The following is a 17,419-nucleotide window of genomic DNA, read 5'->3' on the forward strand; positions in this document are numbered from 1 at the left end:
TTCAATTCAAGACGGCTATCATGAATAAACGATGTGTCTCTTTCACGACATTCTTCGCAACTTAAAATAAACTTAAATGTCACTTTGTCCCTTAATAAAACGACAATGATATTGATCTATAAGTAGCTCAAATGGACATTTTGATATTTACATACAAGCCCTACATGCTGCAATAACGACTTTACACCTTTGCGTAAACTTTGTAAAACCTTTCAGAGTACACTGGCGAAAGACAAGTCTTTCTGGCAAGTCCTTCAATATAGGTTTTACGAGTAAAGATATACCGACGAAGAGTAGTAAACATTGTCAAAAAATTGGTGTTTGTTTTCTTACAACACTCCTTAGGAACACAAATACACCTTGTCTTATTGCTTGAAGATATTGATATGAGGTCGTTTAGAGCATTAGTTTGAGAGTGTACAAATGAGAAAACGCCCTTTGACGTAAAGAAACTGTTAACATATGAGGCTGAGAGAGGTAGGTTCACGTGTTTACATCACGCTGCGGTTAACCATAAATTCTTCTTCATGGTTCTATAAACTAAGTGAACAACATTTGGTCGCCGCAAACGAATGACTGGCTGCCTGCATGCTGGCATGGCATGAAATATGAATGCCTGAAATCTAATAAGTATAGTTCAATATTAAATCCTTGTCATAAACTAAATCAATAATCGACAAACTGTGCTTTTAATAAATAGTCTCGTCACCGATTGTTAGTTGCTAGTTAGAGGATTGTCACGCAAAGCTCTTTTTATGTCGAATGGTGGTTTGCAAAAAAAGGTCTTGTCGTCAAGATTTACTGCAGCGGCGGCCAGGCATGTGTTGATTACCAATGACCCAGGACACCATATCCATTGTATTGCTGAGACAGTCAAGCAAAACCTGTTTGCCAGCTGACGGTCTTGCTTCAGTCACGCTATGATGTTGGTGGACGCCCCAAATTCACTTCGAGTAGCATGGGACATAGTTTATTGAGACAGAAAAGGTTATCGTGACATTAGGCTTGCGAGTACCTGCATCGTGTAAATGTCAAACAGATGTCTTTCTTTCTTCCCATTGTTGTTTGACCAATTAAAAATCTCCCTCCTTCTGAGAACATACGCTAGTCGAACTTGTACGAACACAGAAGGCAAGGACTGGATTTAAAAACAGCCGAACTGAAAATATATTTGCGTAAATGAACGGTCGGTCATGGAGGAACACACGCTTAGCCGCACTGAGAATGTCGGTCACAAGGAATTAAGACGGCAAGGTAAGACGTAAAACGTATGTGCGTAATTCCAGTTACAAAGCACATCAAACGGTTTGCTTGCGGCCGGTATTAGGATTTAGAAAGTCTTGTGTGACGTAGCTTGATTCAAAGCTGTCGTCGCGTTTTCAGTAATGTCGTATGTGTCTACAATTGAGAAGTGATACGTACGCATATTCTAAGACGCTTGTGAGTATAATACCCCTGACCGGAAGGCACTGATGCACATACTTTGAAGTTCATTGTTTTCTGTGTTTTGTTTTGCAAAAAAACACTCGATCGTTGAGAAGAAACGTGAATGAACATTAAGATACGCACAGTAATGACTTTTTAATTAATATCTCTAATTTTCACGGCAGGTGGTAAAACTACTGTGCTGCTATTATTCCAGTTTCTCTCTCTCTCTCTCTCTCTCTCTCTCTCTCTCTCTCTCTGATGTTGCACTTTGTCAATGGGGCGAAAATCAACTGGTATTCCATAATGGGCCCTAAGATTCGCTTGACTTCGCCTTTTCATCGTATATCATCATTCCTTTATTCTATTCCGTGTAAAGCGTAAAGTAACTACCGGAAGGCCTTTACGTGACTGACTTTCGATTTCTACAAGAAGTTATTTTGGGGCGAATAAATTATCAGCGTCATAAGGAGATGTGTTAGAGTACATCATCAAACTTGAAAATTGACCACTTGTCAGTGATGTAGAAAATTTTGGTTATAAGCGGCAAAAATAAAAGTACTGGCGGTTACAAGTAGTGCGTATGCACATTAAGTTTGTGCAAAATGTCTTGATTTTTTAGTAAAACTAAATTTTCACAGCTGGCAAGTTTTAGCTGACAGCCGGATTTTTTTGCTGGCTGCTAGCCATTTTCTACATCCCTGCTTATGTCAGTTGATTGAAAATGGTGTATTAAAGTAAAATTCATGTTTTGCCGCAAACGTTTTTCCATGTTTTCAACCCAGAAAGGTAATACAAAGCCGCTCTTTGCATGCTCAGAGACAGACATAACGGCATGGGTCATGTGGACAATGACGGGCTTCCGCGTCCCCCTGCCCGGATGTTTGGGTTCAATCATGCGCCACGGCATGTCTGTGTTCAATGTACGGCGTCCCTCTGTTATTGTCCATTTGCATCTGGCGAGTAGATGGTGTCCACACACTATTGCATGTCCCCAAGGTCACTAAAACGGTTAGTTACTGTCCCGCATTCAAACTGTAAAGATTGTTACAGAGGGACTGTGGTAACTTACACGCAGTAATGAAACAGGGTATTTTTCCAAAATAATATCAGTCTGGTTTACATGAGTTCAAAGATAACGGGCGGTAGCCAAGAAGTTGTAAACAAAATTTAGCGTCAGTTTGGATAAATAGTGTTTACCCATTACGTTTCTAAATTTAACACCGCGTTATTATTTTTAGAACAGTGTTGTTAAAAATAGACACCACCATTCTGCTTTGGATCCGCTTGCGAGGGTATCGTATGTATGTAGTGACGTCAAACAAACAAAGCGTTCAGTCAAGTAGTGACGTAGCAAGCCCATATATGGTTCGACTATTACTATTGACTGGGTAATAGGCTGTTTGGAGTACGGCTGTAAGTCGCTGGGTATTTCCCTACGTAGTCCACTACCTCTTTTACTCTTATTGTACCTCGGTAGGCAGTCAGTTTCATGTAACGAGCCAGAGAGAGAACATTGATTTTACAAGTCCAGCGCTGGTAGCTGCGATGTTTTACCCAACTGCAGGCCAGGAGGGGTAAGTCAAACAATATGTTCGGTTCATGATGTTCACGTTTATATTCTTCGTGTGCACTCAGGCAGCGTTCAGCATTTTCGCCTGTCTTTCGTTAAAATGCGTCTGGTTCGAAACTTACACAGATGTTACATTCCTATTCTCCGGCGTCGCGTGATGTGTTCAAGGCCACACAGTTGATTTTGAACATCGACTCAATTATTCTGACCGGTTTCCCACTGTTTTGATGAATTTGAGTTGTAAATTAATTGCCCAAGTGTCTCTGTCCAGCGCATACTTGTCGACGTGAAATTACCGTAAACGTCACAGCGTTTTTCCAACCATCGGCTTCGCCGTTCACATCATACGTGTTAATGATTGCTGTACAACGGACTCAATTTCCGTAATATTTTCGATGTTTACAAACGTCACTGTGGTTCAAACGCTTTGTCAATGACTTTGAACATTAACTTTGACCCGTTTTCTCTGGTGCTATTAAATTTACAACGGGAAAATAAATTACTTATGCGATTACACTCCATTAGATCATGTATAACATAAGACCGGAAATGGCCATACAGAAATGAACTGTAGTAAAATGCATTCATGTTGGATTTCTGTTACTTTCAGGTCCTTTGTTGGTAGTGTAGTTTCTTCATCCACCAAACCAGCACCCGTGTGCCTTAGTAGTCTAACACTGCCGGTCAGTGTTGACAACCCATCTCCGTCACCTCGTGTTGCTTCATCATTCAAGCCCTTCTCTCAGCATCCCCATCATCATCATCACCATCAATGGTCATCGCCAATGACACTGTGTCAACAAAGTGAAAGTATACCAGTCAACGTCAACTCCAAGATGAACACCATGAAATCAAAGAAAAGCGCCCCGTTCAGGTGAGTGGCTAATTCAATTGTTCGAGCCACACCTGGCAATAACTTGAAATTATATTACCATGTATACCTACACACGTGATAACACCGTGTACAATGACGACAGTATAAAGATAAAGATATGATATGCGTCATATATGTCAAATAAAAATATTTATTCGTGACACAAAAAAAACCCGTATGGTTAGAAAAAACAACATACAACGGTCAAACGTTTTTTGTTTTATCCATTGGACTTCTCGTGCTCATTGACTCAGTTTCAACATTTTTTTTACAAACTGCCTGCATCTATCTCAAACGCGCATGCTCGTAGCCATCTCATTTGACGATTGACGCAGAAGTCGAGAGGCAGGTTGCTTAGCAACATAGTCGGGGCAAATGACGACAATAATGATAGTACACATTTACCGCCATATCAGGTAAAAACGTTAGAATCTCCACTTCAATGTACATCTACTCAACATAGTCCTATTTATGCGACAAACCAATTTTGTCATCGGCAGTAAATTTCACAGATCGAAACAAATATCCGGCATAGTTACAGAACAAGTAGATGTATGTCAGTTTTTGAGGCATGCATTGTTCTCGCTGTTTGATTGATTGTAGGTATGACTCTTATTGACACAACAACAGACGTTATTCAGGGACAAACCTTCAAAATTGTCGTCATTTGTGTCACGTGAGAAATTCTGTAATTACATGTAACACCGAGAAACGACAACATGACCAGTGACAATAATGAACGTATTAGATAATGAGACAGCTGAAGGAATTCAATGAAAAAGATGAATCATGAATGAATATATGATACTGTGATGTCGTCGATTAAGATGCAATTTTGTGTTGATGTAATTTTAAGAATTTCTAGTGAATGAAAAATAATTTATGCTAGCCCTTTCGTAAGGACAATATTAATACCTGTATTGGAAAGTGCGGGGGTGGGATGGGCGTGTTTAATTTGCGTAAATCGTAGTGTGTATGTCTGATCTGAGGGTTCTCGATATCCAGATATTCAATGAGAATGCTTCATCGCTGAGTAGATGTCGGTTTCATTAATAGGTAAATAAGACATCAGACGTCATTTCCGCCACTTGGTAACTATGGCAACCCTGCAACTACGTGCTACAGGAGAAAAAACTGCCAAATCAAAGAAAACCGCCTTTCTTGTCAAACAGAAATGATGTCTTTTCACTGTCAGTCTACCGCGTGAGGTCAAACATCAATATCACGGCATTCTACTAATCACGTGCATTGTTTATAGAATTGTAACAGGATCGGTGCGTTGTCAATGTCATTGTTTGACCTACTATTTAGAACCTTTGTCAAAAATCATCAGATTTAACATTTTTGCCAAAGAATTCGATAAAAACACTCTTCCCTAAAAGTTCAGGAAATGTACACCAAACTATGGCAGGTTTGACAGGGGAAAATATTTACTTGGATTCTCATAATTATTTCGTCATCAGAATCATGCGCACGAGCACATTCTTGTGACTCTTGTTTCATTCCACAATGAAATAATAAAATGAGATATTAAATATATAAAAAAGTGAGAGTAATAGTTTCGAACCGCATACAACAAGTAGCTACATCATCATTCGTTTATAATTCAGGTCACAAAATATGAAGAATTGATACAGTGAAACCATAAGACAGGCTAATATTTCACTTGTCTGAACAGCTTGAAATCTGCCGCGTTAAATTTAATCGAGCTAACGCGTGACTCTCATTTGATCTTTCTCGTGTTGTCAGCGTGATTCCTCAGATTGCATATCGCATCGCCGAAGCGAATTGTCTCTTAACCATATCGCCGCTGGGTGCGCTGTTGCGACTTATTGCTGCTGTCAGTGTTGGCGTTATGCTTCGTCAGGATTTACGTCACATGCAAATTTCTCAATCGTTAGACAGCATCAAATTGACCAATCGCCGTCTCTCTGCGGACAGTCCAATCGTTGGTCGTCGACTATAAAAGTGCCGATGCATGAAATATTGCAACCTGTGGCATTTGGCTGTCCTGAGGCAAATAAGCCAATCAGAAACAAGACAGGTCCACTCTAATAGGGGTGTTGGTTTTTATTCAAATAACAAATGTTCATGGCTTTCATTTTCAATAAAACAGATAGTACAAACACTGTCCGGACGCGTCAAACCCTGCCTGCTTTCATACGGACTTCCACGCAACCTTTGTTCTATTGCAAGATAGCCGGTGTGTAAGGGAAACAATTTGGGCAATCTCGGGTTTTTCCCTCCGGTAGCAAATCAACCCACTGTCGCGAAGTCTACGTTAATATTTGACATAACGCCGGCTGACCATGCTTATAAGTCGATATGTCAGGTGAATCAATTTTTCAGTTCTTCTGTTGAAGTCGTAGATGCATTCTCGGTAAATACCTTGCTCCTGTGAACTCATATAAATTTTTATGTATTACTGATGAGGGAACTTTCCCTTTCTCATCCATAATGTCTAGGTCAACGAGAGGTGCATCGAAACAACGGCGAGATCTCATCAACGCCGAGATCAAGAACCTTAGGGATTTGTTACCTTTACCAGACTCAGTCAAAACAAGATTATCATACCTGCATATCATGTCTTTGGCCTGTGTCTACACAAGGAAATCCAACTTTTTCTCACAAGGTATGAACTGCAGCTTTTAAGCGCCTATGGACTTTCCGCTTTTTAATATCTCTTAAAAATTACTTGGTGGCCAAATATCATTTGCCGTATCTTTCTCGGCAGTATTAGTAGAAGTTTGGCTTTATTCGCCTATTTCTTGCAAAGTTCTTTCACAAGAAACAAGAATGACGTGAAACGTCTTTGCTTTGACTCGCCTATGTAGGTCAAACTATGATCAGTAAAAACTGTTGATTTAACAGAAAATGTGGGCCGTATAGAGGTATTGTGCACATGTCAATACCCGCATAGCGACCTAGTTGACTAAATTTAATGACAGTCTCCAAAGTTGCGGAATAAGGTTGAGTGAAAAGCTTTGTTTCATTTTCTTACAGAAGAATTCAGCATTGGTCAGTCCGATGGAGTAACCCAGAGACAAATCAGTCCACTAACTGATGTACAGTTCGACTTTACACCGGTAGGTAAATTTATTTATTTTATTTATTTATTTAATTCGTGATTTATTCTAACTTTCTATGCCAAAAGGTATAAAAAATTCTATGTGGTAGTAACAGACTTGTTTCACCCCATTTCCTGCAATGTCATTTGAATTATGAGAGTGGAATTTGTTTTTGCCAAACGATTCAATCCTTCTCTTCAAAACAGAAGTCTAGAATTAAACTGAAGGACGATTTTATCTCTCCTGAGAGTCCCCAGCAAATGATTAGTATTGTTGATAGTGCGCCTGCTTCAGTCAATTAATTGTATCCTAGCAACGATGACGTCATGTCAGTGGAGGGAATGATGTAGCCGATGTGCTCAGTATGAGGGGGATCCCCTGGGGTATTGGCACGCCAAGGCATTCCTGTCTATAGTAGCATAGTCATATAAGTATATTATGAAGACATTGGTCAATTAACATGCACATACAAAGACAACTATATAGCATGGAAATCTGCCAATGTTCTTTGCCATATGTAAAAGATTGACGTCTTTGAAATAGTGCCGGACGTTACCTTCAGCAAAGACATGACAGTCCAGAGGGGTTTTCCCTAAAACGGTTAGCCCCAGTATGTGTTCTGCGACCATAATCGAGTCAGGCTGCCACAACATATTTGGGTTTTCCCCTGTTTGTGTCACCTCAAAATATTTCAAGAGTCTATTGTCGTATTGCCAAAAGCTTGAATCACTACTATTGATTAATTTCAAATGCAGCTAGCATCCATGCATTGATGATATTCAACATGTGTTTTACAGGAAATAAATTCGAACTTAAAAACTTAACCATGTTTTTTTTCTTACTGCTAGGCTATCAATGGTTTTATTATTGTCAGCAACTGCCAAGGAAAACTTTTATACATCTCAGAAAACGTCACTGAATACCTGGGCCACTCAATGGTACGTATAAGTTATCAATGTAGTGAAAGAAATTGTCCTTGACTCTATTCTTGCTGATATATTCGAACGTTGTCTCTATCGAGTTCGTTTATATTGTTTAATTGACTGAAATGTCTCTACTCAAGTATAAGTTCGCATATCTACAGTAAGCATCTTCAAAACTTTTGAATCTGTGAAACTCACTTAAAGTTTCCGTCTTTCAGATTGACTTGCTGACACAAGGGGGCAGCGTCTTTGATGTCATCGATGAACGTGACCATGACATTGTTAGAAGCCAAATAAGATTGTACGAGAACACAGCCACAGGTGAGCCAAGAATGCATCGTTATTCCCCTTTGGCAGCAAAGCTTATGCTCCAATAAATGGCGTTTCTGAAATATGCCGGGCGAAATAATGGCATAAAGACATTGGTAGCCTTTGAGAACGGATGTTAAACAATGCCAAATAACGTTAGCTCTAAGTGTGATATCGTAAAACATTAATGTATACGAAATTAAAATTAAACTACGCAAGGTGAACTGACGAAAATCGCACGAAAAATCCTCAGTAAAACGTTCCTAACGTGCAGCCGATCGTACATGATATCCGTCAACTAACAGAGTGTCCTACATGTTCATGGTAGAGACGCTCAAAAGTGGCTGACTATATTACTAAGTGACTGTCGTTTGTCTTTTCGAATTTAGGTCAAACTGAACGAGCATTTTTCTGTCGAATGAATACGTCTCGATCGATGCGAAGACAGGACAATTGTAGCGACAACAAGGTGTGTATGTCTGCAAGTGTAATCCACCGTATTTTCGCTGCGCCCTCTGAGCTGTACACTGCTGTAATCCAACTCCATTTACTGTAAAATGTAGCCTAATCCAAATAAATATATTGCACAATTCAACCCGACCACTCAGTTTTACGTCCATTACAGTCCTCGATGGTCTTATAAAGCCACTGTATGTTGTCTTATTTACCAGGTTGTACACATTCGGGGTCGATTTCATACCAGTGTACCAGGTAGCAGCTGGAATCCAGCGCCCGTGTTTATTGGTGTCTGTTCACCGGTGTCGGGCACAGCAAAGCGAATGAACGACAGCGCTATCTTCGATACTATGGTGTTCATGAGTCACCACACCATGGATATGAAATTACAAAGTGCGTCGTCAAGGTGGGTGTTAAATTTTCTTACTTTGACGGCTTTTATTGAATTCGACGTGATATTTGTTGTTACTTTGGAGATTTGTCAAAAAGCGAAGGGAGAAATTCGGGGGAAATCCCCTGAATTTTAGATATTGTTCCACAGCGACGCCCCTCCTAATGTCAATCCAGTCGTTTTGTCTTCTCAAAGTCTATTGGCAAATAAAACATAATAAGGTTCAATATCGCAATATACTGAATATTTAATTTTTGGTTTTATTTTAGTGTATTCTTCCATCTTGGTTACACGGCTGAAGAACTATACGCCACTTCTTGGTATAATCTCCTGTATGGTGAAGACGATATTACTGGACGAACCCACCATGATTATTGTAAGTGTTTTTTCTTTCTTTTTCGTTTCTCTTTCACATTAATATGGTCGTCATGTTTTCTCAGATACGTCTGCTCATAAATTCTGGAATTTAATTTACGAATAGTGAACATTATTTTAGGAATATCGTACATGTTAAGTATAAAGTGTTCGGATAAAACAGCTTGACAACCGTATCACGGACAATGAAATGGTAAACGATTACACGCAGCTGGTAGTTGATCCGTTTATAGAATTGTCAAAGCTTTACAGTGATTACCCTTAACAAATTCGTCCGTTTGTTTCTACACAGTGATCCAGCAGGTCCAACAAGGTCGGCAAAATAGTTGTGAGTTTGTGGTCAGAATGAAACACAAGGACGGAACGACAGTAAATGTTTGCATCAACGCAAGCAGCAGACCGGACTTGGCCGATACACCAATCATTTGCGAAAACCGTGTCATTAGGTAGGTGCAAACCAGAAACAACTCCTTTCGTTTTAAACTTTCGAATTTAACTCAAAGATTCCTTTCTGATATAAGGAAACAGTGATATGACAAAGTTCATGGCTATTGTTTAAGCCCTCTGAATGGTGATACCTGGAACATTTTCCAGATAATTTGATTATACATGATCTGAGATTCAAAGACCGACTTCGATATGCTCAGCTCGCTGGCAACAGCATTTTGTCGCCACGCCACCGGAACGTACATTGCCTGTTTTTTTTCACCTCGCTGTGGGGATAATTTAAATGACTGGAATCGGCAATTAAGTTTTGAAACTTAAGGTAGTTTGATAACATGGTGCCCGAGAATGATATTTACGTGTATTTTTCATGTTTCATATTTTACAGTGATAACGAAATGTACTACTACAAAATCCTACAACAAAACATGGTGACTGAGAGTTTTTCAATGAGTGCCATCAACCATCATGTATTTCCAATCCAATCGACCAATGTACAGTCTTCGGAAATATGGCCAATTGACGTGCCCGCTGAACACAATCAACACGACTTTTTCCCGTCAGTAAGCGATGACAACATTGCAGAGACCGGCAACAGCCATTATCTGACAACTCCGCCACCAAACCTACAAGAGACATCCCAAACTCCAAGCCCGGGAGCCACATTTTCAGCTTTAAAAGAAGCCACCATGGAACTGGTACGCAAGCGGCTGAAACGCCGTCTCAGCGAACAGTCCAGTGAAGAACCGCTCTTCAAATCTTGCCGCTTCAACGAAACCGACGAGGATGACCAGAGATACGACGTGAAAATCAGTACTTACTCGTTTCCAGTGGCCAGTCCATTTGGAAGCCGATTTAGTCGAATTGAAAACTCGAATAGCAGCTGTATGTACCCATCTGGGCCCTCCAGTACATTGAACAATCTTACCGGGAACATGGCATCGATTGACGGTGTGCAGATGATCAGCCGACTCAACGAACATTTTGCACCACCCCCGACACCAGTAACGCCGTCAAATTGCGCTAATAGTCTAGACGTTATGAGTAGCAGGGCTGCTCCGCACTTGGTACTGAACAACATCAGTTTGAAGTCAGAAATTTCGATCCCGGACAGTCTCTTAACGCCAGATCCGTCTCCGACCATCGACACAACAGGTGGTTCGTCAATCACGCCCAGAGTACAATCTCGGTTCACGTACAACTTTTCCGGTGCAGCTCTAGAAAAAGACGCTCAACCAAGGTCTCTATATGATATGGATTCTGCCAAGCAATCCGTACCAGACGAAGAAAAAACACTGTCCGAAGAGGATTTGAACACTCTGCGAGAGTTGGCTGCCAGTCTACTGAATCAAACCAAGTCGAACCAGATCAAAGACTCTTCAAAGAACGTAAAACGTGAAAATTTAGAAGAAGACGTTAAACATAACATCAAATGTTTTGGAAAGCTGACAGGAACGGGGAGTAGGGAAAAAGACCACTGCGTACCATCTGAATACAGCCGAGTGAGAGACAGTGAGACTTTGCAAGATTCCTCACTTTTCTCCGATCAGTCACCGATCTACGCACACGATTCACCATTGAGTACATCATCTGTTGGGGACGCCGCCTGCCTACCATCACCGACGTCTGTGACGTCGTCACCATCATCGTCATCCTCCGCTGCAGGTCAGCCAGGAACTCCTTCACATAATCTGGAATCTGCTGAGCAGCTCCAACTCAATCTTCTAATCAACGACCAGGAGTCGATCACGAGTGAGCAGAGCTACTCAGACCAATCTGATGCTAGCAGTTTTATAGACGAATTAGAAAGTTATGATATGGAACTAATCTCCAACCCATGTAACACTTCCCCAAGTCATGGGGACCTTGAGTTCTATGAACTTAATACTAACGCTGATGTCAGTCCATTCCACTAGTAAATGTAAGTATGAATCTTTTGTTGTGTTTTAAGAAATATATGTAAACATAATTTTCATACGCTTACAGTTTATTCCTCTTGAAGTAAACGTACTTTAACTAGAATGTTATGAGATATTTGCCTCCTCCAAATCATAATTTGTAGTTTTCAGTGTTTTCGAAAGTTTGTGTATCACTGTCAACAAACTCCCCCTTCCCCCTAAAAATATGAATATTATGATTGGTCAGTTTTACAATCTCTTTTCACGTGGTTCATACAGAACTGTGGCGAAATGGACAGTTGACTTGAAATGACGTGTCCGACTGGCTATCAGTGATTATGGTTGGTCGGCCAATTGATTAGTTGTCTTCTTTAAGAAGTCAGCATCGACAAAACATCAAAACATTATAAATCGGCAAGTAGTGAAACAGCGTGTGCCATTGAAATGTGTGCTATTTTGTTTGGATTTGACCCCTCTCTTCCTCGGTTCCAAGTACAACACCCTGACACAGATTTCACCATGGTATTACATTTTATATGCAGTGACCCTTTGCGTGTGCAGTGTTGTCGGTTAATTCGTCCAGCACAAGTCCATACAAATGTTCTAACGTTCTTGTTTCTCGTCTTTTTTCTCTCCAGGTTGTGGAAATCCCTAGCTGTGAGTTTGTGTATCAAAAATAAGTCTACGACTTGTAACTTGTATGGCATATTGTCATGTTCAAAGCAGAAGGAAAGAAAACTAACCGATATCTAAAAGAGCCATTTAATTCTACCCGACAACCGCCTAATCTCCTGAGTAATAACTGCAACCCTTTAGCGGATGCCTGACACCAGCTCTTCACAGCATTCAATCTAAGACGACAATTACTTGGATTCTAATCGTGTTCTATTTTACTGACGTAGATTCGATGCACATTCTAAGGTTTGCAGAGCGAACAGCTCAATTTCTCAGTGTACTATGGTTATATATGCCTCCATATTAAAATCAAGGAAGTAGCCATCTACACTGCAACCCAAGCAAAAATGCAATGTCTTCTATTAAGCTTTCGTCATGTTCAAGTATGCAGAGTAATTATAAGAGCCACTCTTAAGCATTATCGTTGTGAAAAAAGCGATAAACTATCATTTTCAAAGTGTCAACTTAATTGTATGTGAAGATGGTGTTGTGTACCGTAGAGACATGTTTTGCCCTCTATTGTAAATGTATGTTTTTAGTTCTTCTGTCAACGAAGGGTTATTTCATGAGCTGAGCTCAATAGACCCAACTTTTTACGAGTTTAACTAAGTAAGTGTGTATCTTATTGTTGAAACTATGTTGATCGTATCTTTCAAGTTTTCGTATCGGCTTTCACGCCGTGTTTTTGTAAAAAAACCGTGGAAAACGCATAAAATAATATATACATATATAAAGAATTTATTGTTATTTGCGACATTTCGCCTCAGGGTTTCAATGCCGTGCTACGATAGGTGGCGAGTGTTTAGTGTTGAATCACTGCCTGAAAAGTTCAACTGTCAATCATGGCAGAGATGAGTTTACCTCTCCTTTTAAAATTTGTCCGACAAATCGTAGCTGTAGATCCACACAGTGAAATTATTAACGTATTAAATTGTGTCGTATTGTGAGATATCAACAATGTTCAGATCTGATTCGATACTTTGAGTTGAAATCATGATAAAAGTTGAGTTTTACAGTGTGTTAGCACCCGTCACTTTGCTGGCAAATATTACATATTGCGACTTTTCCTATTACTTTACAGATTTCGTTTTATTTTTAATGAGCTGGACTCAATTTTGAGAAAGAACTATATTTTAGCATTTTACTTATACAATTCTACTTGAGCTGTAATGTTCAATCAAATTTAGTGAATAATTGCTGGACAATTATCGCTCTAAGATAAATGTTTATATTTTATCAAAGCAAGGACTCTATCAGAGATTTTTTGTGTATTTGACATTTTTGTACTTATTGTTTTGTTACATTATTAGAATATTGTGTATACTTTTTAATCAATCATTTTCTGGATTGAATACAAATTATATCTTCATCGTTATGGTAATGGATAGGAAATGATGTGTTTTGAAGAGTTAATTGATCAATTCAACATAGTCAAGTTCTGTTCTTGTAGAAATTGGAGGAGATATTTTCGTATGTGGCAGCTGTTTTAAGATTATAGTTATAAGGAAGAGTCTTTACGTTTTTATATGTTCATACAAATATAACATATCACGTAAAATAAACGGTTAAGAATAATAGTTTGACTGAGATTTGTCTGTCTTACTGATGTCCCTATCCTAACTCTAATTTCTGTTACATGACTTTTCGATGAAATATGACAGCGTATGCTCGATATTTCAAAGCAAGCCCACATTTCCAGTTTCCGTGTCCATTGCCATGTTAATTAAGAATGTTGAATGCAATCAATAATCACATATCTCATACATGCCATGGTCTATCGTAATTTGATTTGATCTGGTCTATACCTGAAACCTGTTGTACGTTTCGGCTTGTCCCTAATGCGTTTTTGTCAGCTGATGGTCTTGCTGAGGTCCTAGTCGAATTCGGTCGTCAAACATGTAATATGTGCACACAATTTTTTATGGATAAGCAACACACTTACGTCTAAAATGTTTCAGATTAGAGACAAGGGCAAGAAAAACAGGCTACGCAATGTAGTACAGTATGTCTATTTGAGACACTTGTGATTTTTCCTTAAATGAAAGTTGAAGGTGGCTGACATACATAATCCGAGGAAAAAATTGTGATTATGTGTCAGTAGAAAAGTCTGCAACATTTTTGGCTGGAATTATCATCATATTCCCCGTGTTTTGTATACTTTTGCGAAATTCGACTTGTTGCACCCATATACGCCTTTTACGATTTTATTCAATTCATCTCTCTTACTGTACTTTTTTCATATTCAAATAGCTCTTGAAAAGTTCGGCAAGCAAAACAATACAACTTCCTTGTTTATCTGTTGCGGGAAAGGGGAAAACGTTCAAGAAACCCCGATCTGTCCCCTGTCTACAAATTGTCGGTCACACCTTTCAAACCTTGCCTTATTTGCCTAGTATCGGTTAATCTTTAACACCAGTTTTTGCAATAGAAAATAGACGTTCGACATGTTCATTTTTTACTGTCAGGTCGAACAATCACAACAAATAACCTTGTAAAACGATCAAGGAAGTAAATACTGACTGGCGAACTGAGGAAAAAGTAATGTAATTGTGACATGGATGATTCTATGCAAAGCTGTGATTTGACGAGATTTTCAGCTGTGTTCCCCAGACGAATCCACCAAGTACTTGAAACATGTTTGACGTGCAAACGAAATGTGACCACAATAGTTCTCGGTTGCACATATCATTAATTTGTATCTTCTTTGAGTGCGTGTTTTTTTAATTATGAACTGTCACTACCCACTGCAAGTCAAACGTTTCAGTTTTTATCTAACATACTGGTCTTATTGTACACTATCTCTGACAATCAGCACTGAATACGCCGACCCCTTAATTGGAAATAGACTGTTTTAAAATTGATAAGAATCACCGTCATTTCTATTGTGTTCCTACTGTCATTTGATCAAAGGAAATTAAATCTTGTTCGAATCATGTCAAAGTTGAAGTTTCGAAACCATTTACACTGTGACCTTTGAACCGATCAGGCGTTGATATTTGTAACTTTGAAGATCCATATGTTGGTATGACAGACACAAGATGTACTCACAAATCTTTCGGAAATGTGAAATTTAATAAAACGGTAAAATACTGTCACGATAAATCAGTGGCTTCCTAGCTAGGATATTCAACAGTGTAAAAAATACTGACAGACTTGGAATACGAGGCATGGCGTCACAAGTATTTATTTTTATCCATTACACGTATGTCTACATATTGTCCAGTACTGAGTGTCACTCGACACCGGGGTGAAGTGAAGATTGGCGGAGCATGCGGGGGTTTTGTTGTTGTTGTTTTTGTTGTTTGTTTTGCTTAGTTTTTTACTTTAGTAGCAGAATATGTAACGTGTCTTACAACAATGAATTGCAAAGTAGTGAGCTCACTACTTTGCAATTCGTTGTTGTAAGACACGTTACATTGCTGGGCATATCCCCTGAGCATATCTGTGCAGATCATAAAAAGAATGCACATAGGTGTGACATCATCGGATTTCGATTTCATCTATTCAAATGTATCTGCATATGTAGTCTAAAAGTTAACTTATATCCGTACTTATTAAGATTCTGTTCCGAAATGAAATCTAGGAAGTAAAAAGAAAAGAAGGCGTGGCATTGTATTTTAACTATAATGGTGTTCTCATCGTCAATGACGGGACTTGGGCTGAACTGTCAAACCACGGTAAATGACAGAGACGCCATATGTATATGCGAATACCATTCCGAGTAAACATGCTTAACTTTCTACAGACATCATCATGACTAGTCTAATGCAAAATCTACCACCGTGAACAATCGTTAAGGCGTCGTACGTAAGATTTCGTTGAAACGTGTGACCTAGCAGTGACTTCACCGTATGGCACCCCTAACCAGTCTTCACCGACACCATAGAGGGTTCCCAGGGACTAAGTCTTGCGTTCTGTCCGCATTTTCAATTCATTAAAGTCAAGCACAACTGCGTGTCCGTTTAAATTAGTCCAGGAATTGAAAAAAAAACAATACACATGGAATATAGTTACTACAATTGCGTAGACGTCAAAGCACTTATAAAAAATACGATTTCATTCTGGTAAGCTGAATAAACATTCGGCCGAATAGTTCTAAAAGTTACCTAAGACACCGATTTGAAATGTTAGTAATGTCACCTCATATTTCTTGTCGGCCTGCCTTATTTGATTTGCATCGCTTCATCAATACCTGTTACCATGCCTCTTTGAAAAACAGGATGTGGTGTGAAGGGGTGACCTTAGAGTGACCTGTTTACTTTGAATAGAGGCTAAATCATATCTGTGGGTTGCCTTCACTTGTTCTCTGAGGGTCTAGGTATACAGTATACGCAAGACAATACTATGGCAATGATCCAGAACAGTTAGGCTGGTGATGAATATCCGTAATAAGGTGTTCACTTGCAGAAGTTTTACATTTCCTCGTAACCCTTCTAGTCATATTTCCTTATACCACTTCAGGTTGATTGACGCTATGGCTTTTATCAGTATTAGTACAACATTTCTACAGGGAACATAACTTTACAAGTCCAATGAAGCTGGGGAAACGTACAAAACATTTCACTGATACTCGGCTGAACATAAAGACGTTGATTTAGAATAATTATTTGAAAACGAAGAGATTTTGCAGACGTCAGTAAGTTTTGAAGGAGATTGAGAGATGATTACAGGTACAACATAGGTTAAAAGGGAAGCTTATGGTGCTGTTATAGGGGTCAATCCATATAGTTGCAGATGAAATTACTGCATGTGAACAAACATGATTATTTTCTTAGTTGCAGGAAACTCTGACAGGAAGACTTACTATAGCTTGGTGTATGCTATTATGAATGCCATGTAGATGTACTGTTAGCTGTTTATTTTAAGAGAAAGCATTTTCTGTATATTCGATGGTGAAATGTCCATGGTTTGTAGTGTTCTTTAGTGAGTCGAAATTTTATCGATATCCAGCTGCATAAACATAACAGAGAATTCGAATATGTTCAAACACCTTTTGTTAATGTTTCAC

The 17,419-nt window shown here is 39.2% G+C and overlaps 1 protein-coding gene across 2 annotated transcripts; it reads left to right on the forward strand.

Annotated features, from left to right (window-relative positions):
- The first annotated feature begins 1,178 nt into the window (after positions 1-1,178).
- On the forward strand, positions 1,179-13,986 carry LOC139144284 (neuronal PAS domain-containing protein 4-like). 2 transcript variants are annotated; one of them, XM_070714954.1, is made up of 13 exons: positions 1,179-1,254; positions 2,906-3,002; positions 3,609-3,872; positions 6,338-6,504; positions 6,876-6,958; positions 7,789-7,878; positions 8,082-8,184; positions 8,562-8,641; positions 8,844-9,034; positions 9,289-9,395; positions 9,687-9,840; positions 10,227-11,759; positions 12,375-13,986. In XM_070714954.1, exons 1-12 carry the CDS (start codon positions 1,194-1,196, stop codon positions 11,752-11,754), a joined length of 2,925 nt encoding a protein of 974 aa, XP_070571055.1. In that variant the 5' UTR covers positions 1,179-1,193; the 3' UTR covers positions 11,755-11,759; positions 12,375-13,986. The 2 variants fall into 2 exon arrangements, with proteins under 2 accessions (XP_070571055.1, XP_070571056.1); XM_070714955.1 differs by lacking the exons at positions 1,179-1,254; positions 2,906-3,002; positions 3,609-3,872 and adding an exon at positions 5,973-6,204.
- Positions 13,987-17,419: the final 3,433 nt, after the last annotated feature.

Source organism: Ptychodera flava, chromosome 11, assembly GCF_041260155.1.
Source record: "Ptychodera flava strain L36383 chromosome 11, AS_Pfla_20210202, whole genome shotgun sequence".
Lineage (NCBI taxonomy): Eukaryota > Metazoa > Hemichordata > Enteropneusta > Ptychoderidae > Ptychodera > Ptychodera flava.